This window comes from Branchiostoma belcheri, unplaced genomic scaffold (assembly GCF_001625305.1).
Source record: "Branchiostoma belcheri isolate BF01 breed outbred unplaced genomic scaffold, Haploidv18h27 scaffold103, whole genome shotgun sequence".
In the NCBI taxonomy this organism is placed as follows: Eukaryota; Metazoa; Chordata; class Leptocardii; order Amphioxiformes; family Branchiostomatidae; genus Branchiostoma; species Branchiostoma belcheri.
Genome location: NW_017802414.1, coordinates 910,842 through 934,757, shown reverse-complemented (window position 1 = coordinate 934,757; position 23,916 = coordinate 910,842). Strand labels below are relative to the sequence as shown.

Sequence of the window (23,916 nt, the reverse complement as noted above, 5' to 3'; positions counted from 1 at the left end):
CAGACTTGTAAATTGTAGGTTGCCAAAATCAGAGAGGTGCAGTCCGTCAGGGGCGAAATAATTTGGGTTCTTCCGCCAGAGGCGCTTGTGTCGCCATACAGAAACCACGGCAGACGAGAGATGCTGGCGGAAATCAGCCAAACGTTCCGGGAAGTTGGGCATGTTGGGCGGATCGGTGTAACGCCAAATGGGTTCTGCTAGGATGATAGATTTTACAGCTGGGATGCATTGAATAGAGAATGCAAGGTCCGCCAGGTTTTGCGCAATTTGGTGAGGGGAGAGGTCCGCATGACACAAGTCGTTGTGACCCAGTTCAATATACACAATGTCAGAAGAGGGCCTGCAAGGGGGGGGGGTAGTGATTACGAATTACGCAAATTTTTTGCCGCCTATTACGAATAACGTTAAAGTCTCAGAGCTGATTACGACTTTACGATTTGCGGCTAATGTCCACTTACGAATTACGTTGATTTTTGCGGAGGCTGCCTACGAATTACGAAGTCTAAGGCCTGATTACGCCTTACGAGAAAGGGCTTTCAGGCCCTCTCAGAAGGGAAGTCTCTAATGTACGGGAGTAGCCGAGATCTGTATCGCGGGATTGTGCAACCAGGGATGCCGTGGAAGTCAACAGTTACTTCTGACAACCAGAAATCAGGGGCCACCGCTCGGCCGGACTGTGTAGTAGTACGGGTCCGTATAAAGGACTCTAGTCGGCAAACGAAGGAGTGACCCGTGATGAAGGCGTTGTCCATGCTGACAAATAAGTATTACTAGTAGATGACAGACTCACCGCAAGCAAGGACGCAAAAGGTCGGTGAACTCCTGGCCGGAGGCTCTGCACGGGCCGCAGCGTTCTGTCCGGTACGCTCCGGTACGATCAGCCGCAGCAGTTGCGACGCGACTTGGGAAAGGTCCTCCGGAGGGTAGAGCACGGCGTTCACAGTTCGTGGACGCAGCGGTGAGGGCTCCACGTGGCGCGGCGGGGGCACGGTGTCTCAGTCCAAAGATTCAGACTTGGGAAAGGTCTTTCGCGGCGGAGGGTAGAGCACGGCGTTCGCTGTTCGTGGAAGCAGCGGCGAGAGGGCTCCATGTGGGGCGGCGGGCGCACGGTGTCTCAGTCCGAAGATTCAGAGCGAAGATGAGAAAATTTTGAGAAGAAATATCCAGAGTGTGATCAGACGAGCGAGCTTTCGTGTGATCTACTACGTGTGATCTGGGTTGAATGAATGATTCCCACTGCCCGTATTTGTTTGTTTGTGAGACCATGTCAACTCGGCCAATCAGAGTGCGTTACCTTATCGAGGATGTGTCCCCATATGTGTTAGATTTGGGGCCGGTCACGATTTAGCTGCGTGCACAACTTGTGGCAATCTGGATTGAATTTTGATCTGGGCCACGCACCGCTGAAAACCACATAACATCGTGTGTCTCGACCTTGACGCCATATTGCTTTTCCTGACTCATCTAAAAATTTTGATTAAAATGTCTTGATTAAAATTTCGTCTATCTTAATACAACGAATTCTGAAAAACATTCAATTATTAATAAAAAATGAGGACACTACGACGACAGGATTTTAAAGTTAAGCTCTTTATTAGCATCTAAAGGAGAAAAAGGCGAGCTGTTGCAGTTTCTTCCGTTTGCCTCTAAAGCGTTGCGTCTTTGTACTAGACTAAATGCAGAAAGATTTGCTAAAAATGCATGTCTCGTTGGTCCGTTCTGACTGGTCCGTCTTGTTTGGTTCGTCTGTAATAAAAACGAACAACGTTTTAAACATCAACTCAGGGGGTACTGGTGGAGTACGGTTTTCATTTTCTCCTACACTAGACGAGTCAGATAACGAATACACATGAAACCCAACCCATTAGGCTTACCTATTATTGTATATGTATAATAATAATGCAGTATGATTCAGAATTGTGCATATCCATGCTTTGACATGGGGTTTGATGATGACATCCAAATACATATTAATAATGAATTTTCAGTTAATACAAAAAATGTATAAATTGTTTTATTGAAATTCAAGATCCTTTGACATTTTGTCTGTGGAATTACTGAGTTACTATACTATCGCTTTGCAACACAGGCTGTATCGCACTTACCATTTCTAGTCACAAGTGACCGTATCCGCCCTGGCACAAGTTTGCAGCTCCTGGCTCCAGCGAGTGCCCGGAGGACAGCTGAACACAGCGTCATGTCCCGCCTGGTGACACTGGATGTAGCCGGAGCAGTCACGGGGATGGGGCAGGTAGGTTCCATCAGGCTCATTCTCACACAGCTTGGCTGTGGTAGAAAAAAATGAAGCGATTTCAGTTTCTAAACAAGTAAAATCTGAGATTTTATACCTCCGGGCTTTTTATTGTATATTTTTATACAGGGTTTTAAACAAAGAATTTATCGAGACCGGACACCCCTCTGTGTGAGGGGTTATATACGTGGACCAGACCGAGAATAGCTTAAACACGCCAAAGGTCAACGGTCGTGACCACTTTCACGCTCAAAGGGGTGTTTTGGGGCCACCAAAAGGCACCATTTTTACGCCCGAAAACAAATGCACAATAAAAACAAAAGAACGTGCATCATCTACAGCCCAATAGCAAAACATATACCGAGTCTCAAAAGAATCCGTCCACCCAAACGCGAGAAACAGCTGCGAACATGAAAATCTAAATCTCTCACAAAACCCTTCCGCGGAAGGATGTCTCCCCCGGAGGTAATAAGTACTCATAGGTTCCCTTCTTTGCTTTCTGTCCATCGACCATTGTAAGGTACCAGTAATAGAGTATCTTACTTAGAGTGACTTACATGTCTATTACGACTGAAATTATTCATGTTTAATGCCAAACTGACTTAATTTTAGGGATAGCTTTTTCTGAAGACCCTTAACCTAGGTGCCGGTAAATAAAAGCCACCCGGAAAAAAATAAAGGCTGCTGAACCACGGAAATAAGCTGCTATTGGGAATTTGTGGTAGTACTTAGCACATGCTGGCCAAAAATTTACAATATAAATTGAGTCTGCACTGTACTGATTTTTGTGTAGCTTCGGCAGCCTGAATACCGTACTTCGTAGTTACCAGCGGCTCCCTATTGTCGCTAACTACCATGGAATACGGACGATTGCACCCAGGCTATTTTAGGGGGCGTCTTTCAATTCTCTTACGGAATATGTCACCCATAAAATGAAATCAGTGTTGCCTAATTAGAAATATTTGAGATATCTGTCATTGAATTTACATTCGGTAGTTCCTTAAATCCTAAAATGACTACTATTTGGGTATTTTCCTGTCTTTGTTCGAGTCTACCAGACTATCTGTCTGCCAGCCAACCCGAGCGAGAAAGAGAAGTCAGGTGGTGACTATTGAATCGCAAAAGAAAACGCTATCAGAAGAAATATCTATTCAACACCATGAGCCATGCAAACAGTTCATTCTTTTTTTTTTTTACCCACCTACTTCCTACGAAGTTCGACTCACCGATTTCTTCATGCAGTGCTGCCTCACAGGCATCCCCACCTTCAGTGTCGTCACTGTTAGCCTGGTCAGGGTTAGGGGTGGAGACACAGTTGTCACACATGCTGCCAACTCCATCACCGTCCGAGTCGATCTGGTCAGGGTTGGGAACCAGCGGGCAGTTATCCTATGATAAAAATAAAGTCAAAAGGTGTTATTTGTAACTTATCCAAATCGTTGATGTAACCGTTGAATAACACAATCAATCTGTATGAAATGAAAACATTTTATCTAAAAGTCTCCATTAAGCCAGTAGGAAAGATTTCCTATCAAAAAGAAGAATATCTAAAATGCGTCATTTTCCTAACCTGCACGGCGGTCAATTTCTAGGGTAAAGTTTCCAATTCTACGGAGGGGTATCAGGTTACCGGGGTTCCACGCGCGGCTTCCGTGGGGCCAGTCTCAACGGTTAACATTCTGTTAAGCAATAATTAACATTTTCACGGGGACTCCATTGTCCAAATGTGATAAAATCAGCACTGCATATACCTCAAATGTTGTTGTTTTTATTACAATGCCTAAATGTGGGTGAAATCACTCTCAAAGCGTCGAATGCTTATTATAGAACAATCGACGTCAATAACCAAACAACTGATTTAAACCGACCCCAAATCTTCCAGAAAATCCCTCATTTTTGCATTTTAGGGAACAGTATAACAAAATTAAAATTTAAGTCGGACAGTTTTCTTTCTTTCAAAGTTAAAGTGTTGCTAAGGCCGAAAAATTCGCCAAAAAATGCACTTTTTCAACTTCAAGGACCGATAATTCCAGAATGCCGCCATCTTTAAAAAAATCCGTCCGACACAGATCGAGATTTGTGTCTTGCCTACAATTAAAAACGTTTCTGAGGTAAATTGAATTTGTTTTTGTTGTGGTTTAAATACCATGTTTGCAAGCATGTCAGGCAGGGTGAGTAAGTAGAGGGGGTAACTTATATCCCAGTAAACAACAATTACGATCGTCAAGGTCACACACGATGACGGCAGTAGCTTCGTTACATGTTACATATCAACTATAAAACAGGGCATAGATGTACTGTCCCGAAATTGGTTTATATTTGTGAAAAACTTGATTTTTTACTGTTAGGAGGTAGCCGTGTAAAAACGGGCTTGAAGCCGCGGGTTTACTGTACATGACCGCGGGTGACCCGGGATCGAACGAACGTTCGGTTCGATTGACGTCATATCGAACATGATTCGATTCGAATGACGTCATATCGAACATGATTCGGTTCGATTAAAAGGTTGGAATATTTGGGCCCAAATTTGACCATCGTGCTGTTGATCGTTATAAACGGAAGGCTCATTACTACCTTGTCATTCAAGACTCCATCACCGTCTATGTCCTCGTCACAGACGTCTCCTTTCCCATCTCTGTCCATGTCCAGTTGGTCAGGGTTGTGGATTCCAGGGCAGTTGTCCTGCAGGGAACGTAAATATATTATGATCCAGCATTTTTCAAAAGGAACGCAAATAAATCGGACTGCCAGTATACCGTCAATTCACTGTAAAATTAATCATGTATTTCAAATCAATTTCCGTGCCCAGTGTCAAGGACTTTGTGCCAATAAAGGTAATCCCACCACAGTACAGTGCTGCTTATATCTCAATTGCATATTTCAACTTTCAGATGATACCGCTCACACTGGGCGAAAAGGCCTCGAATGCAGTCATATGCGCACAGGGATATTTACGCATTTTTAGCAGATACAAGCGGATGCAAACGGATACGGGTAGGATCCGTAAAATATCCTAAATTTGCATTTTTAGGGATCCGGAACGTTTGGATCCCTAAATATCCCAAAATGGGATTTTCCACGGATACCAATTTGTTTCTTGAGGGATTTTTTTGTATACCTGGACTGTCCGGATCCCAAAGCATTCCAAAGCGGGATTTTCCGCGGATTCCAATTTGTTTCTTTAGGGATTTTTTGTACACCTGGAGTAACCTGGACTGTCCGGATCCCAAAGAATGCAAAAATCGGGATTTTCTACGGATGCGAATTTTTTTTAATAGGGATTTTTCCGGATATGCAATAGATCCCCACGTGCAGACGTCGGTATTTTACACGGATACGTACATATATAACTTGTGATTTTCCAGTATACCTATCGGATTTCCATACACATTTCTCTGCATTTGCCTCGGATGCAAACAGACCCGGCGTTTGGATTTTTATTATCCGTACCTCGGATCTTCCCGAATCCTTACGGCATTCTCCCCCGGATACGCCCGTGTTTGATATGTATACGTGCAGACCCAACAAGCAAGTTAAATTAGATAAATGAAGGAATAAACGAATGAATAGAGTTAGCCTGAAAGCCTTTATTAAAACTCATATTGCGTAAAGCGACAAAAAAGAGAGAACTAACTATACGAATACATGTAACATATGTAAAATAAATATTTGCAATACTAAACAGGTAAAACTAGAACTATCACGTCTTGCTTCGCCAGGATGGTCGTCTCACAGTCCATGTCATGTGTTGTTACAGCCATCACCTGTCTCCTAGTCCCACATCAGGATGGTCTTTGTGGAAGTCTCCGCTGAAGACAGTCTTACCACGTTCAATCAGTCGCTTCTGACCTACGAAAAAACACAACAACAGAAAACAAGTACAGTGTAAAAATGGCATTTCGGCCAGAATGTGCTAAAAACCGTTATATTAGGATAACAGTCTCCCCAGCGGCCCGGACTGCCAGCAGTAGGCATTGTTATGCGAGCCAGCATGGACATGTGAAATACCCCCGTGAGAAGGCCGGTGTTTTTACATATGGGAACAACAGGTCAGATAAAGGCCACAGATGTGAGTTGCGAAGTTGAGTTGCTCTAAACTTTCGTCAGACTGATGATCTGAAACCATTATACTAATTAAAAGAGCTTCGAAGGGTTTACTCACTTCTATATGCCGTCAACAGTCTTATGCAGTCGGTTTATGGTCCAGTTCGTCAGACGAGTCTGCAACTTGTCATGACATGCCTGGCGGCTTCGTGCCCTCGCCGGGCGATGTCCCCGGTACGTCTCTCGTCCTTGTCTCGGCCATTGATAGCTCATAGCATCCAGTCGGTGTACGGTCAGTATCCTAGACTTTGACAATCAATGCCGTGGTTGCTGAACTTACATGAAGCGTATATATATGGACAGCGGGACGATAGAAAGGGACGCACAGTGACACTCAAACAAGCGGTCACTTAAAGTGACCGTTGAGTTTGAATCTCCCCCGGGGTTTTCTCAGATTACCCACAAGGCACTGCTGCTGCCGGAAGTGCTCTGAGGATCCGTCGAAAATACAGAAGTGGATCTTTAAGAGAATTGCTCGGTTTTGACACCGGCCAAGGTTGTATGTGAACCAACTTCTTGTCTGATACGCAAAGTTTCCAATCAGCAAAAATCAGTACAGTCACGAATCCGAGCAGACATTTGCTTATGCGACGCGCAAAGGCAACGTTATAATGTACGTATATGGCAATTTACGGGGTGCGCCCTCTTGTGGCGATTGTAATTTCAACAATTTGCGGATGCGTACGAAAGCAAATTCGGATATTTAAGATATCCCCAGATTACCCACAATTCGCTTCTGCTGTGGAGTGGGCCCGCGGATGCGTACGAAAACAAATTCGGATATTTAACAAATCCCCAGATTACCCAGAATTCGCTTCTGCTGTGGAGTGGGCCCGCGGATGCGTACGAAAACAAATTCGGATATTTAACAAATCCCCAGATTACCCACAATTCGCTTCTGCTGTGGAGTGGACGCGGCGGATGCGTACGAAAACAAATTCGGATATTTAACAAATCCCCAGATTACCCAGAATTCGCTTCTGCTGTGGAGTGGGCCCGCGGATGCGTACGAAAACAAATTCGGATATTTAACAAATCCCCAGATTACCCACAATTCGCTTCTGCTGTGGAGTGGACGCGGGGATGCGTAAAAAAGCAAATTCAAATATTCAAGAAATCCCCAGATTACCCACAATTCGCTTCTGCTGTGGAGTGGACGCGGGGATGCGTAAAAAAGCAAATTCAAATATTCAAGAAATCCCCAGATTACCCACAATTCGCTTCTGCTGTGGAGTGGGACCAAGGATGTTAAAAAAAACTCCCAAGAATACGAGTATCCTTGTATCCAGTTTATAGTGGATTGCCTCACTTATATCTATGTTATAAACGGTAGTATTCGAGGTCCAAAAATATGACAGGTCACGACCCCTAAAAATGTGACATCTCCTATCCTAACGACGTATTATTTCTAACGTATACGTAACGAGTAAGTATCCATACGGATGCCGTGTCTGCATCCGCTGCGAAGTAAGTATCCCTACAAATGCCGCATCTGCATCCGTTGTGAGGCACGGATGCATACGTATGCGTTACGGATGTGTGTGGGATCCGCAATCCTGGGGATTCTTGGTGTGGGATTAGCGATCCTTGGGATTCTTGGGGATCCGCGCAGCATCCGCAAGGTGATGCAAATTCGCATCCTTGGGATCCGGCTGCATCCGAGGCCTATTCGCCCAGTGTCACTTACAATGATACATGTCTCGTTCCCACATGTTATAGGGACGTCGGGAAAGCTGTCCAAGTCGTCATCACGTCCACAGACCAGACCGTCACTCGAGCCTGCCCAGCCTGCAGAGCACTGTAAATGTAATCAATAAGATAACATTATTCGGTTACCTAACGTATCTGTATGTTTTGAATTTGTTTATGATATCAGTACATTAGGATCAATTACATTGTACGAGAAAATAGTCCAGTTTTGAGTTTAATTTAGTTTCGTTTAGTTTATTTCGCACTTTAAAAAAATGTAACAATACAAATACAAGAAAATATAAATGAAATGTAACAGTGCAGGGAGGCGGGAAGCATAAGATGCTTATGAGGAGGCCTCTCTTCATAACGTGATTAACAATTCAAATAAATCGGATAAATAAGTAATAACTTAGGTAACGGGTTAATGAAACAAAACAAAAAAATACAATATAATACTATCTACAATAATGAAAAGCAGTAATGAAAAGTAGTAAACAAGGAAACATAAATGAAACTTAGGAATCTGTGGGGTTATAAAGTTGATTGGCCAAGTGGACTAAAACGATCAGAACTTAACTCTACAATCATGGGAATTCGACAAAATTGACCTTGCAGTGGAAACTCCCTCGAACAAGATCACAGTCGGAACATGGTGCTTCATCACCGACACATTCTGAAAAAGGGATGATTGCAAAAAAATCACAAAACTGTGTACCATGACAATGTATAGATCTATTACGATTCTATATTCTATAACTATGATGTTTTGTATGTGCATGTGATAATTATCTTTAACATTTGCTTTATGTATGCACAGTATAAAAGAAAGTTAAAGCCAACATACGTGCTGTACAGTCCGTGATGTCCTTAGCCCCCCTGAAGACAGCGTTAGTTCCAGCCGGACAGGGTTTACAGGAAGACTGTCCCTCCTCGTCCTGGTATTCCTGGTAGTCACACTTCACACAGGAGGTGCCGTTTGCAGGCTTGTGGGTCCCTCTTGGGCAGTCAACTGTTGTTGGCAAATTTAAGATACTATATTTTTAGATAACAACATACAAATTTCAGTATCACGAGTATTTGCCGTTGGAAACATCTTAGAAAACGAATGCAATGTTTAATGATAAGATCAGGATGGTACTTACGGCAATAGGCTGAGAAGGTTTCTATCACGGTCATCTGCCCATCCTCACAGTCGGTCTGAAATGTTGGGGGAGCTACCATCGCGTATGACGTTCCTTCTGCCACCGAGCCGTCAATTTCCAAGCTGTAACGGATATACTGTCGTTAACAAATGCATGGTGTATTATTTTCCATCAAACTATCTACCCACGAAGCAAACTTAACACTATGTTTGAAATTAGACCATTGTGTAGACCATTAGCATACCGTAACGATCCAGTCGAAATTTTTTCTTGAATTTGGAAAGAAACGTCTGCAAGGACATATATCAGGTTGGTTTGATCCCCAGTAGTGATCTGTTCAGGTGGTGAGGTACTGGTGGCGACGATGTCAAACTGCACGTCGAAACCTGGGGCAGACCGGGCGTTCCCGGTCCCGCACTCAACGTTGATGTTCTCAACGGTGCAGGTTCCATCTCCCGAGCTTGCGAAATCGATATTGTCGTTGAGAAGGCCTTCAAACATCTGCTGGATCCCAGCAACGTTGCTTTGGCAGTCCCCGTTGTAGTAGAACCCCATTGTGTTCTGCATCTGACTTGCCCAAGCCAATCGCATTTCTGAGAAATAAATGTATTTCGCGTCACAAAAATGCAAATCAAATTTTTTCAACTAGTAACCTTTCGATTGGCCATATACGTTTGGCATTTAGCAAAACTTACTCGAACAGTCCGGCCATGGTGCATCTTCAGGTAGATCGGCAGCGTCACAGTTTGGATTGCCGACCTGGTGCCACTGGCCTTCCGCGTCACATTTGTAACCATCCGCAGGTCTACAGGCGAAGTCGTGTCGGGCGTTACAGGCCACAGTGCAGAATCGACCGCCGGTGGAAACATCAGCACAAGTGGCCGAGCCGTGCTCAGGTGGCTCATAGTCCTCGCTGCAAGGAGCTGTGAGTATGTATTTGTAGAACATTCGATTAACCCTCAAACACCCGATCGTTGTGAGAGTGTCATACATTTTCTTTTACACTGCCCTTTATATAATCAACAAAGAGTCACCCTACTCAGCAATCTCCAGAATTTGGTAGGCTTTGATTTTGATGTTTTCAATATGTTTGAACAATTGTTATGTGATATTTTACTTAGAGGATTACCTGATTTATACTATGATACAAACTGTAATATCTTGCTAACCACTCAAACTTATATTGTTGACACCAAACGGTTTGTACTTGATTGATTTCTTATATAGCCTACTAAACATTTCTTTGTACTACTTAACGACCCATCCCACCCACTTGCTGTTCTCTGTTTTTTGTTATGTAGTGTAATTGTATTCTATGTTTGGTGGTGAGGCTAAAATTAGCTATAGCTAGAGTACCTCATCACCATGTCTTGTATTCTCCATGTCCAATTTGCAAATAAAAAAAAAAAAAACACCCGAACTTTCTTTGTGACGTTAATGCCCGAACGGGGTCCAAATGGACCCCGTTTGGTTTCTTTCAAATTTATATTCCTTTTTGCATTCTTTCAGTAATCTTTGCACATATATTGGTTAAACATAGTAAGAGGTATATTTTGGCATAAAGTAAGTTAAGTGTTAAAAATTCCAGCTCATTATCATAATTTATGCAAAAAATAGGATGAAGCCTGCAGGGATGAACATGGGGTTGACCTTTGACCTCATATGATTGTCAAATTGTCAAACCTCTGAAAACCTGATGACATAATTCCTGAGGTTGAGGTTACTTGGAAAACTGCATGATATTAAAGCAATAATGCTTCCTTGAAGACATATTGAGGACATCCAAACAATTTTGCGTGTAGGAAAGTGCAAATACATGGCTGGGGTCCGTTTGGACAGTCTTACATAAATCTTTCGTTGTAATTTTTACAAATATGTGCCGATCTCAAAAAAAGGAAAACTTGTAGAATAGTTTTATCGACAAAGTCACGGGAGGATTTTTTTCGAATGAAAAAAAATCAAATAGCACATAGAATATACGCCTGGGGTCCAAATGACCCCGTTCGGGTGTTTGTGGGTTAAATGTATCATCGATACAAAATGTCTTCGCAGTGTTTTAGGACTTGCAGTGCATCTTACTTTAGAGGCCACAACATTTAATACAAGACATAGAATACAAAACAGTGTATTCCGGAATTCCGTATCGCCCGCGGTCCAGCACGACCGCAAATCGGACCCGACGCCGGAAGTCTGAAGGGAGGGCTAGGACCAAGGGTGGCCGAGGGAGTGATGAGGAATACACCACGTTTCATTTTATTAATTTCATATAAATAGAAACATTCTTTTCAATGCGGAATGAGGTTTTTAGTAGAATATACATCAATCGGTGACTGTTTTTGAAAGTTGGGAACCCGTAACTCCAAATATTCTTACTCTTATGTCATGATCATGGAGTGACCTAGTCTCGAAAGAACAAGAAAATACCCCGCCTACTTGCAGAGTAGGGGTAAATATTATTTTCCCAGGCAGCTCCCAACATTTCGAAAATTTGGAGGTACGCGTATACGCGTATATCTGCTTTCTTTTTTTAAAATAGTCACTGATTGATAAATATACTATTTGCTGTTAATCTTATGCTACAATGGACGGAAATGATGCAATGAATAAGAATAAAACACTCGATTCCAACGTCCGGATCCAGTTTTCGAAAGTGGCGCATGCTGTTCAGGCGAAAGGCGTTTGGAAGAAACGACTATCAAACATTTGAAATCGCGTGTGTTAATAAATTGAACTCCGGACTGTATCGCTAGTTATTCCAAGGGTGGAAGACCCAAGACCCGATTACATTTGGTTGGAAGACCCAAATGTAATCGCGGCTAAGGTATGACTTAAATGTAGAATACAACATGGGGCATACCGTATCGCCTGAGGTATCGGCTTGACCACGAGTCGCATCGCCCGACGCCCGAGTATTTTACCTGGGAGTATTTTATAACGGTACGGTACTTTGGTACGGCCTGGGCTAATGTGGCTTCTTTTGAACGATTTCGCCCTTCCGAAACTTCGAAAACAATATTAGGACGTTGGAATTGATGTTGTTGCATTTTCTGGTTTATGGACACAAGATTTTTGCTCATTTTTCATCCAGGGTGAGTATCACAGAAAAAAACTGTGTTTCTAAATATATAAACATAAAAATACAATATGGTGTATTCTGTATCGCCCGAGGTCCCCTCCCAACCGATTCAGGCTGATACGTCAGGCAATACGGAAAAAAGCTGTTATATTCTATACGTAAGCAGATGGTAGATCCTAGTCAACATCTTTTCAATGCTATTGGTGGACTATGAAGCATAGCCCGAGAAAATGAGCATAAAAATACATATATTGCCTTACCGAATTCACATGTGTCTCCTTTGAATCCACTTGGGCATTGACAAGTGTAGTTTCCATTTCCATTAAGGCAGATCCCTCCATTCTCACAAGGGTTGGATCTGCAATTGTCTGCATCTAGGGATGAACAGTTATAACGTTAGTGCCACGTAATAGATAGATTATAGAGCAAGGTTTAAGGCTGGCTACGTGTATATAGAACGGCTCCGTCCATCAAGATGATTTCAAGTCTCCAGACGCCGGGGGTAACTTAAAATCCCCCATGTTAGGCAGAGCAGTTGTATATCCAAGTATACAGCCCTTTAAACGTGCTCTAAACTTTATCCAATGTCTAGTACTTGATTTTGCTTTCTGAACCTTTTTCAGTGTCACTTATTGTCTCCTACAAAGGACATGGCCATTGGCCAGCTGTTGTTTCCATGGATACAACAGTAGGCGTTTAAAAGGTAGGTTTATTGTGTTAGCTATAGCACTGCTATCCCAAGAGATGGTTTAATTCTGGCTCACTGGTTGGCTGAAAAGAGGGTGGCTGGTCAGTTAGTGCACCTCTACGCAATGGAGAGAGGTGCACTAACTCGCAAGAAGGCTACTATGTGGATATGATAACTAGAAATTCAGGCTCCCTATTGGCTGAGGGGACCTAGCATTGCTGTAAATACAATTTATCAGCATGTCAAAATCAATTATTCATTTTTGCAGAGATGTATACGCACCCACACATGAGAAGCCATCAGAGCCCAGGTCATATCCGTCTCTACAAGAGCAGCGGAAACTCCCCAACATGTCTATACATGTGTGATCACAGGGGCCTGTTCCGTCCTCGCACTCATCAACGTCTAGCAAGACAACACAACAGAGTATGAGCATTGCACGTATTTGCACAAGTAAAATTCGATGTAAAGCCAAGTTTTAATGTTTGGAAGGGCAGCTATCACTAGCAACAAAATGACTATAAAGCTGCTTTGTACATACTTGCAATGGTATCTGGTCACCTATTAGGTACCATGAAAAAAAACATATACTAGATAAATAGGCCTAAAATGATCGTTTTGTAATATTTGAGAACTTTGATGTCTCGTTTATTCCTAATGTTTCATTCATGGTATATTTAAATTTTCTGGCATCAACATAGCCATGAAATGAATTTCATAATCACTACTTCTTTGAACTTCAATAATGAATGCAGATATAAGAAACAAAACGACAAAATCATACTAGTAGAAAAAAAAAGTTATAAAGAATTTTTTTACCTCTTGTAAAAGAATTTTTTTTACCTTTGCACCCGTGGTGGTCTTCCTTGATCTCAAATCCAACCTGGCACCAGCAACGGTAGCTTCCTGGCAAATTACGGCAGATGCCATGGTTAGGGTCACACGGACCCTGTCCGCCATTGATAATGCACTCATCCACATCTGAAATTGAACCAGAAAATTAAACCTGGTCAACATTTAAAAAAGGAGAGTGACCTCCTTTTGCCCATCTTTAACCCCCCCCCCCAAAAAAAACGTATTTTAGTCCTATTAACATTCAGCCTTTTACAAAGAGCTACACAGGTCTTTATGTACTCAAAATGGCTTAACAACAACCGAAAAAAAGTGTACAAGAACATTTGTGTACTTATTTTATAGTCAGGTATGCATGTCTGCGTCTTACCACTCGCTTTGGTCGTAAATTAAAATATCGTCAACATCTAGTCTTGTTTTCCGACTGCTTTAATAACTTGTCCTTTACATTATGAGGCGTCCAGACCATGAATACGTTTGTCTACTTCCTTTAAAATGTTTTAAGAACGCTTTTACAGTTTTTAAGGCAAACCTATACCTGTTTCGCAGTTGACCCCAGTCCATTCAGAGCTGCAGTCACATCTGTACTCGTTAATCAGATCCTGACAGGTTCCGCCATTACGACAGGGGTTACTTGAACATTCGTTGATCTCTGAAACGAAAAGACATTGCATGAAACCAACCGCAAGTTAAAGCACAAATCTATGTGGTATTGCGATCATAATTTACAGTTATTCCGACGACTGAATGAATCTTTGTGACATTTTTTTTTCTTTCTCTAACACGTTTGGTTCTTGATATATGATGACAAGACAAACTGCAGTTATTTTTTAGGTACCGTTGTATTAAAGGATAAATGCCCCAACCTCTAGGTTTATATGGTGAGATAATTCCTGGTCATTAGCGATAGCAACCGAATAAACCACCAAGTGAGCGGAGAAAACGAGGTGGTTCATAAGGTTTTCAGGTTCTATGTTGCGTGAAACAAGATGGCGTGGAAACAAAAACAGATCATCAAGGCAATCATCTGCGGTGACCATGTGACATGTGACATTGGAACGGTACCAATTTAAGTGGGGTGTCAAAAAGTTATGTTTAGTCTTTTCCTGTTTAAATTTAATTGATATCTTTGTAATTACGTTGGATTTTGAAATAAATTTTTCTAACTACAATTATATTTTTTTTAAATATAAATAATATCAGTCATAATGATACAAATGAGATACAAATGAGATACAGAATGAGATTGGTCAATCTTCAAGAGTGATGAATATAGTTGAACACAATATCAAAGATACGGCAGTTAGTAGAGTATGGGAGAGGGGGGGCTACCAGTAAGAAGTAAAATGCATAATGTGGCGTCATTTGCGTTGACTGGGTCGGAAGGGAGTATGTTTTCAAGATGAAGGTAACGGGATGTATTTAGTGTACTTACCAACACATTGCCGTGACCCTGACAGCTGATATCCGTCTCGACAGGAACAGGTGTAGCTGCCACCCGTGTTCTCACAGTTGTGATCACAGCCGCCGTTGTTACTGGAACACTCGTTTTTGTCTAAGCATTTTGGGGAAGAGAAATGAAAAAAAAATTCCTTTGTAATAAACTAAATTATTCTGCCAAATATACAGCCCAAAACTCTCATGGTGCGACTTATCCATGGGTTGTTTTTCCGTACTCGGTTGGGTTAAGGCAGCCTATGGCATACTATGAGTAGTATTTCATACATATGCCTGTAACTTTTGATAGCTTGGTTGCACCACAACTTAACTTCACACAGTTCTAGTAGTACTTGAAACACACTGAATAAAGGTTATTTTGTTTTTACTACTTTTGAATTTTTGGGTTAAAAATCAACATTTTGGTTAAAAAAAGCTGTTTACTTCATGGCTTTACGCGCAAGCGGTAACAACACCTTTCATCATGATATTTTACAAGTAGAAAGCCAACCCCCTATCTATTATTTTCGTCAGAGGCTATTTTGTTTTAAATGACAGTTACATTGTTTTTTGGGGCCAAAAACGACAGAAACAGCTATTTTTCTGTCATTTTTCGTTAAAAAATCGCCACAGTTAAAAAATATCGACTTATATGCAAATAGCCTCGGACAAATTTGATAAAAAAGTGATAATACGTAAACATGGATTACTCTAAAGATCAATTATGCTGTTTTCAGCTGCGCGTAAAGCCGTTTAAGTCATACTCTGTGAATAAAATACGTAACAACGCGTTGTTACGTATTTTTACAGGGTAAACATACAAATGACCGCCGGTAACCCAGAATTCGAACACGCGTTCTATTCGAATGACGTCATATCGAACACGGTGGAACATGATTCGGGTTCGAAACAACTCTGTGGCCATCGTGCAGACACACGCCCAAACTCGAACATGAATGTCGGCCTAGGCGGTCATTTGTATGTTTACCCAGTAAACGCCACAGAGTAAGTTGTTAGGACACAACGTATCAAGTATAAAGGGCTAGGGCTAGTAGCGATGCTGTTTACCTACTCGAACACATAAACAGTTTTGGTACACAAAGTAAAAATAAAATTACACTTCTAAACACATTTGAAATTGTTTTAATAACTCACCAACGCAGTTTCTTGACCCAGACAGTTGGTACCCAGTCCGACAGGTACAGTAGTAACTCCCGTCAGTATTCACACAGTTGTGTGCGCAGCCTCCGTTGTTACTGGAGCATTCGTTGATGTCTGAGTTGAACGAAATTCAACAATATACCCTTTTTGTAATCAAAATAAGAGAAGACACATCATTTATGTAATTAAACCGGGAGACCTGGTGCTCCCGCCCTTATTAAAAAAATTTATGTATATTCATTAGTCAAAGTTCAACGAGAATCTCTGCATATGCATTTGTCAGTGCACTTAGTTAGTTGTACGTTGTAAACATACAATAGAACAGGTACTAAGTATCCAAACAACCGGCCTAATCTAGTAATCCTTGAAGCCAAAACACGATTGCTTAAACTGTGGTGATGCTTAGACCTCGTAGGAAAAAGCCCTTGCCTTTTTCCGTGTGGACCCCTGCAATGATCAATCTTTTTTAGCTCCGTTATCTTACACCTTTGTGACTTGTAACCATAAAGCACAAAATTTAACTTTAAAATTGAAACTATAACACTTAGTGTACTATGTAACATTTACTTTATTAAACTGTGTTGTGTAGGCTCATTTGATATCTTACATCTGAGAAAAAAAAAACTATAAAAAAGCCCTACCTACCAGCCAACCCTAATTTTTTTTCTCAGGACTGAAACAGGAAACCCTTTTTTGCCCTAGGTATTGATATACTTTTTTTTGCCCTAGGTCTTTATATAATGTAGAAATCAGGTGCGTTGCACGTGCGTTGCACGTGCGGACCACCTGGTATGGTGCACGTGTGATCTGCGTGGTCATTGAGCAGGTCAACTGGGAAGTAAAGCACGGATGAAGCAAGCACCGTGCGTAGCACGCACGTGCTTCGTGCGCTTTTCGTACAGCAATTGCACGTGACAGGTATTGACAGTTTTGCCTACAAAGTCAAGTAAAATATTTTGAGGTCACTAAAGGTGACTTTCTTGGTTGATCATTTCTAGTAATGAAACACCATACCGGTTTGACATAGTGCAGCCTCGTAATCATGCTGGCAATCCAGATCATTCCAACGGAAGTCAAAATCGTCAGAGTCCATCTCCACACAGTCCTCTCCGTTATGGTTATCTGGCTGTCCCGGATGCCAGTAACTGTAGCTTAGTCTAGATCCATCCGACCATCTCCAAGTATTTTCAGTCTAAAAAAAAACATAATGTACACTTTTCCAAAACCTAAAAGTGCAACGATGTGATTTTTCATACAGACTTTTAATAAAGGCTTACAGTGTTAATTTTGCAGGTTATCGTATATCATGTGTATTTACTTTTAACGTAGCATGCTTTCGCAATTATAACCTATGGAGAATAAAAAAGCTATTCTAATCGAATGACTATTATTCGGTATGATACACAGAATATGGTTCCCAATACTGCATAATAGACTGCTTAGCGTGCGATTGGAATTTTGGGAACTGCACATCTCGCCGATACCTGTCTATCGGTGAGGCCAATCCAATAGTCATTTCGACCAGCATCCCTCGCCAGGTTTTCCAAGAAGTTTCGCTGTCTGGAGCTTTTGCTATGTGCAAGATGTCCACCATAATGACGGCACATTCCTTCGGCCTGATCGTAGTTGTAGTCCCCTATAACCGCCCTATAGCGGTAGCCATCATAATTTCTAGTCAAGTCCCCATAACCTTTGGAACAAAATGCGTTTAGTTTAGAACTTCCACCGATGGATGTGCATGTAAGATGATTTATTTTGATGAAGAAGCATATACAACTGAAACCCTTTTTTCTATCACTCACGTTTAAAGGACGAATAAAATAATTTCAGTTTTTTAGCCTTTCCATCCAAAATCATATTTGTAAATGGTGATTTATTGGTATACAAATATTTTCTGGTAAATAGCGGTCAAAGAGGTTTTGACAAATCCTTAAAAAACACAACACAGGGAAGGTAGTTTTATCGGGGCATATGCGGGTCGACGTGAATAAATTCGTCGAAGGATTGAGTTACTAGTAGTTGCGACGTAAACAAACTGTATACGCGGTACAGACCCGTGACACCAGCTCCTGCACGCCCTGCCTGAACAGGTCCCAGCGAAAAATCATCAGATTTCGAAGGGTTGCCGAATGAATAATCACATTGTACCCAGGACAGTCTCTGATATAACGGCGATCTGTACCTACGCTCTTTAAAGTGTCTGTCAGCTCTGGCAGGTACTGGCAACAGAGTCATTCTCTTACAGAGGGCATGGCCAGGCAAGTACCCCAAACTCCAATGTCTCCACGTCACCTCCATCTCACACATTCTCATCGCTTAATCCAGACACGCTCGCCATTTTGTTTGCGCTAGTGCCAGGATCGGACGGTGACGTTATTTACTATTTCGCCGCGCCGCCTAGCGGGCTAATCGGGCGCTCCTAAGACTTGGGTGACCAAACTGATCGATCCGTCTCCACACTAGTTGTGAGGGAAGCAAATGTGGAAGCTCGATCCCCGGCATAGAAATAATACGGTACCCAGGCTAGGACTTGGGTCAATTATTACCGCAAATGTGTGCGGGGTTGGTAGTAACCAATAAATCACCATTTACAACTATAATATTGGGTTGAAAGGCCCCAAAAATGAATCTGTTCTATTTGTCCTTTAACCCTACCTAGACCGGGCTTTTTTTGACATGGGGGACCGGGGAGGGGCTCTTTTGACCCCCCCCCCCTAAGAAATTGCGAACGGTATGTCGTATGACCACCAAATTTTCAGAGAATGGTGTACTAGTGAAAATTTATCATATATATACAATTTTTATGTCGTTATGACGTAATATGACGTCATTAATGTGACTTTATTGGCCAAAACCGTCTAAATAGGTTTTTCCCTGAAAGCTAAATGGTATTCAACATAACTGTACCAAAAGTGTTTATGACAGAATATTATGGTGTACTAAGTCTTATATATATATGTTGCCCATAGCAACACCCGTGACGTCATAAAATGACGTCATACATATGAAGATATCTGCCATCTTGGATCATCAATCTTGAATTTTCAAAAATATATTTTTTTCATGATAAAGCCTAAAATACATTGTAAACATACTAAAGACCTTCATTTAAACCTTTTTTGGAACAAGAAATGGAAGTATTGATGAAATTTTAATGAAAATAACCTGTATATACCTGTTCTAATGATATGGTCCGCCATCTTAAATTTTGGCCAATGACGTCATCAAATTAGCATAAATTATGCATATTTAATGATAAAATTTACATAACATTATATGGGATGTTATTAGTATAAGAAACCATGAGTAACTTGACATAAAACCAATAAAATTCTATTGTTGAAACAAAAAGTACTAAATTTAGCAAAAAAATGCCTGACAGAAACCCGTTGCCATGGCAACACAAAAAATTATTATCTTATTCCAATGATAGAGATTTGTTGCCAACAATATTCTAGGAAAAGTCACAAAGTTTGGCCGTTGTACGGCTATCCGTTCAGACGCTAGGTGACATCAAAGTTGGCGCGGGCACTTTTACCCCCCCCCCCCCGTCTAGGTAGGGTTTAACCTATAGTGACAATAGGTAAATCAAACATTCCTACAATTTCAATAATGTGCATATGATTTGAGATTTATCTAAAGTAACAGAGGTGACATTTGAAACTTTAATTAAAACCATTACCAGTAACTTATATTGATTCCTTAACTCTCGGTCACAACCCGCCGTACGTGCATCTGTGTGCTGTCTACGTGCAAAAACGTGGGCAAACGTAGGGGATCCGTAAAGCGACGGTCACAACCCGCCGTGCGTGCTTTTTGTCCGTACGTTTTTTTTTGGAGGCTACGTCTGCTACGTTTTTCTGAAAACGTAGGGTGACAGGCCGAGGGAGTACGTCACTCGCACGGTTGCGCAAGGTGTACGTACGTGGTCTGCACGACACGCCTGGCCGTCAGCGGTTGCGTGCATCGTACGTTGCGCAAGTGGTAAGTGAGTTGTACGTGCTTACAACGTAAGATCTCTTCGCGGTTGCCGCGTACAGGCCGTACCTACACGTGCGGCGTACGCAAGGTTTCCGTACTCACTCGCACGTTGTAAATGCGTGCACCTCCTGTTAACTTCATCATCACTAGCCGCCCTGGTGTCTTCCGCGGCCCGTTTCTTTATGTCTTGTCTGGTAGTCTTCTTCTGAGCCTTCCTGGGTATCTTGGAGACGAGTTGGCAGTCTCCCGTCAAGTCGTCTTTATATATTGTAGAAATCAGGTGCGTTGCACGTGCGTTGCACGTGCGGACCACCTGGTATGGTGCACGTGTGGCCTGCGTGGTCATTGAGCAGGTCAACTGGGAAGTGAGGAGTAAGCACGGATGAAGCAAGCACCGTGCGTAGCACGCACGTGCTTCGTGCGCTTTCCGCACAGCAATTGCACGTGAATATAGTGAAGTTAGACTCACGGAGTCCGTATGTTGCACGCTCATAGGCTGTACGGGGCACGCGCGTCGCACGTACTCGCACGCACGGGTGGTAAATCCGCAGACCGCACGTAGAAAAAGTTTTACATGCACTTAAAGTTCTACGGCGTGTCCGCGTGCTCCTAAATCCGTAGGATTCCGTACGGAGGTGGTACTCACCACGCACGGATGCCCTACGTTTGTCCACGTTTTTGCACGTAGACAGCACGAAGAAGCACGTACGGCGGGTTGTGACCGTCGCTGGTGAGTACCCCCTCCGTACAGAATCCAACGGATTTGAGAGCAGACACGCCGTCAAACTTTAACCTTATCTAGGAGGGCCTGCAGGGGGGGGGGTGGTAGTGATTACGAATTACGCAAAATTGTCGCCGCCTATTACGAATTACGTTAAAGTCTCAGAGCTCATTACGACTTTACGGTTTGCGGCTAATGTCGGATTACGAATTACGTTGATTTTGCGGAGGCTGCCTACGAATTACAAGGTCTATAACGGCCTGATTACGCCTTACGAAAAGGGGCTTGCAGGCCCTCATCTAGACCGGGCTGTTTTAGGCTTCGTGGGACGGGAGGGGGTGCTTATTCGCCCTAACCCCTTAAAACTCGTGAACGGTATACCGTATGATCACCAAATTTTTAGAGGATTGTGTACTAGTAGAAAGAAATAATAACAATTTTGATGTCGTTATGACGTAACATGACATCATTATGACGTCATTAATGCGATTTTATTAAGGTGACTGTACTAAGATTATTTTGCCAATAGCAACACGAGTGACGTCATAAAATGACGTCATGCATATTCAAGCTACCCCAATCTCAGATCATCAAACTTTAATTTTGAAAAAAAAAATTATTCAAGATAAAACCTGAAATACATTGAAAAAGACTAAGTAAGTTCATATGAACCTTTGTAAAAAGAAAAGGAAGTAGTGATGACATTTGTAGGAAAATAATCCGTTGAAACCTGATCTAATGATATGGTCTACCATCTAGAATGTTGGCCAATGGCGTCATGAAATAAGCATAAATCATACATTCTGCTGATGAAATTCCCTTAAAATTAATGAGATATAATCAATATTAGAAACCATGTGTTACTTGACAAAACCCTTAAAATTCTATTGTTAAAACGAAAATGACTAAATTAAGCAAAACATGCCTATCAGAAACCCGTTACCATGGGAACACCAGAAATCATTATCGTATTCCACTGATACAAGATTTTTGCCAACAATATTTTAGAGAAATTCAACAAGTTCGGCGGTTCTAAGGCGAGCCGTTCGGACGCTATTTGACATTAAAGTTGGCGCGGGCACTTTTAGCCTCCCCCCGGCCTTGATAGGCTAGGGTTAAGTTAACTTTTCTGCTGGATGGGGCAACGCGCGTGCAACGCACTTACTCTATGTGCCCACGGGCGATTTCTGTACGAAGAGAGTACATGTAGCGCGTGCGTGCCGTGCACATTGGTTTGGTGTTCCGTGCTTACTCCACACTCCCCAGTTCACCTGCTCAATGACTAGGCAGAACACACGTGCACCGTACTAGGTGCTCCGCACGTGAAACGCACCTAATTTCTACAGTGTATGAAGACGACTTGACGTAAGACTGCCAACCCGTCTCCAAGATGCACAAGAAGACACAGAAGAAGGCATTTGCAGCTACAACCAGACAAGAGCAAACAAAAGAAACGGGCCGCTGAAGACGACATGGCGGCTAGTGAGGAATATAACAAGAGGAGAGAAGAAGAATCAAATGGTACGTCGCACCTGCACGCACTTGTAACGTGCGGGTGAGTAAGGAAATCGTAGGTACGTAGCACGTGTAGGTACGGCCTGTACGCGGTAACGTGGCAATCGCACAGAGATCGTAGATTGTAAGCACGTGGAACTCACTTACTAGTACCACTTGCGCAAAGAACGGTGTACGCAACCGCTCACGGCCAGGCGTGACGTGCAGATCACGTACTTACATCTTGCGCAACCGTGCACCCTACGTTTCCAGAAAAACGTAGTAGACGTGGCCTCCAAAAAAAAACTTCCGGTAAAAAAGGACGTACGGTGCGTTGTGACCAATGATTTTTTTTCTGCGTTCGGGCTGCGGATTCATTGTACGAACCAGTACCGGCGGGCGTTGCTTTCCAAAAAAAAACGTACAGCCAAAAAATATGTACGGCGGGTAGTGACTCTCGCATTAGGTAGTAGAACTAAGCATACCTTGTCCATTAAGCAGAAGCATTAACGCCAGATCGATGACAACGAGAGCCTGCACCTGCATATCTCCTGTGTGTCTAAAAACGAGTACACTGTTATTATGTTTTGAACATAATAACAGCTTGATACAAATGCTACTACGTGTAATTAATTAATTAGATATTGTTTTGCATTTTGTGGTGAGGGCGCGATGAGAGCGCAATGGCAGCGCGATGATGGAGAGCCCTAAGAGCGCCAGGAGAGCCGTGAATTCGGCGACTGTGAACCCAGTCATACCATCGCCATGAGGACGACAATGCAAACGTGTGCGCCGTAAGAGCGCTGTGAAAGCGCCCAGAGATCACACAGGGCACACAATGGTTCAAACAGTACAAACACTGCTACCTTGGCACTCTGTTCACGTTCTGTCCGCGCTCTGTTCGCGCTCTCTCCCCGCTCCAGGAATTTTAGGTCGCAGAGAGAGCGCAGTAAGAGTTTCACTACTAACAGTACTATCCTGTCAGCAATGCAATACCTTCTGTTATTAACAGGGCGGTCCTGTCAGTAGTGCAAAGACTTTCTGTGACTCACAGGACTATTCTGTCAATAGCCACAGGCTAATAATAGTTTGCGTTTGACGTACTAAATCCGAAAAACGCCTCATGAATACGATGCGTATATTGGTGGTCATACCAAAGTTTAGTTATACAGAGTGTTAATACAGGTTTAAGCCAAGGGCAGCCTTCAGAGGGGAATCCCAAAGCACGAGATATTGAAAAGGTGTGCCCAGAAAACACTTCTTCCTGTCTAACACGAAGAACTACAAGATCAAAGCCAGTCAACAGTCCTTTTTTGT

At 42.5% G+C, this 23,916-nt stretch overlaps 1 protein-coding gene across 1 annotated transcript; it reads right to left on the bottom strand.

Annotated features, from left to right (window-relative positions):
- Nucleotides 1-1,647: 1,647 nt before the first annotated feature.
- LOC109475318 (neurogenic locus notch homolog protein 1-like) lies at nucleotides 1,648-23,151 on the bottom strand. The gene is made up of 19 exons (XM_019775931.1): nucleotides 23,085-23,151; nucleotides 17,888-18,093; nucleotides 17,418-17,595; nucleotides 16,398-16,517; nucleotides 15,241-15,360; nucleotides 14,344-14,457; nucleotides 13,797-13,934; nucleotides 13,236-13,358; nucleotides 12,526-12,639; nucleotides 9,885-10,112; nucleotides 9,434-9,782; nucleotides 9,190-9,311; nucleotides 8,892-9,056; nucleotides 8,656-8,720; nucleotides 8,043-8,153; nucleotides 4,826-4,933; nucleotides 3,478-3,640; nucleotides 2,106-2,286; nucleotides 1,648-1,746 (listed from the first exon to the last, which is right to left on the bottom strand). Exons 1-18 carry the CDS (start codon nucleotides 23,143-23,145, stop codon nucleotides 2,111-2,113), a joined length of 2,661 nt encoding a protein of 886 aa, XP_019631490.1. The 5' UTR covers nucleotides 23,146-23,151; the 3' UTR covers nucleotides 1,648-1,746; nucleotides 2,106-2,110.
- Between the last annotated feature and the right edge of the window lie 765 nt (nucleotides 23,152-23,916).

What these genes read in the sequence shown, in the direction of transcription:
- LOC109475318 (XM_019775931.1), bottom strand. Translation starts at nt 23,145, where the DNA reads ATGCAGGTGCAGGCTCTCGTTGTCATCGATCTGGCGTTAATGCTTCTG. An exon ending in TGATGGCTTCTCATGTGTGG is followed by an intron (nt 12,640 to 13,235) that starts GTGCGTATACAT and finishes GTTCATCCCTAG; the next exon opens with ATGCAGACAATTGCAGATCC. An exon ending in AGGAGACACATGTGAATTCG is followed by an intron (nt 10,113 to 12,525) that starts GTAAGGCAATAT and finishes ACATACTCACAG; the next exon opens with CTCCTTGCAGCGAGGACTAT.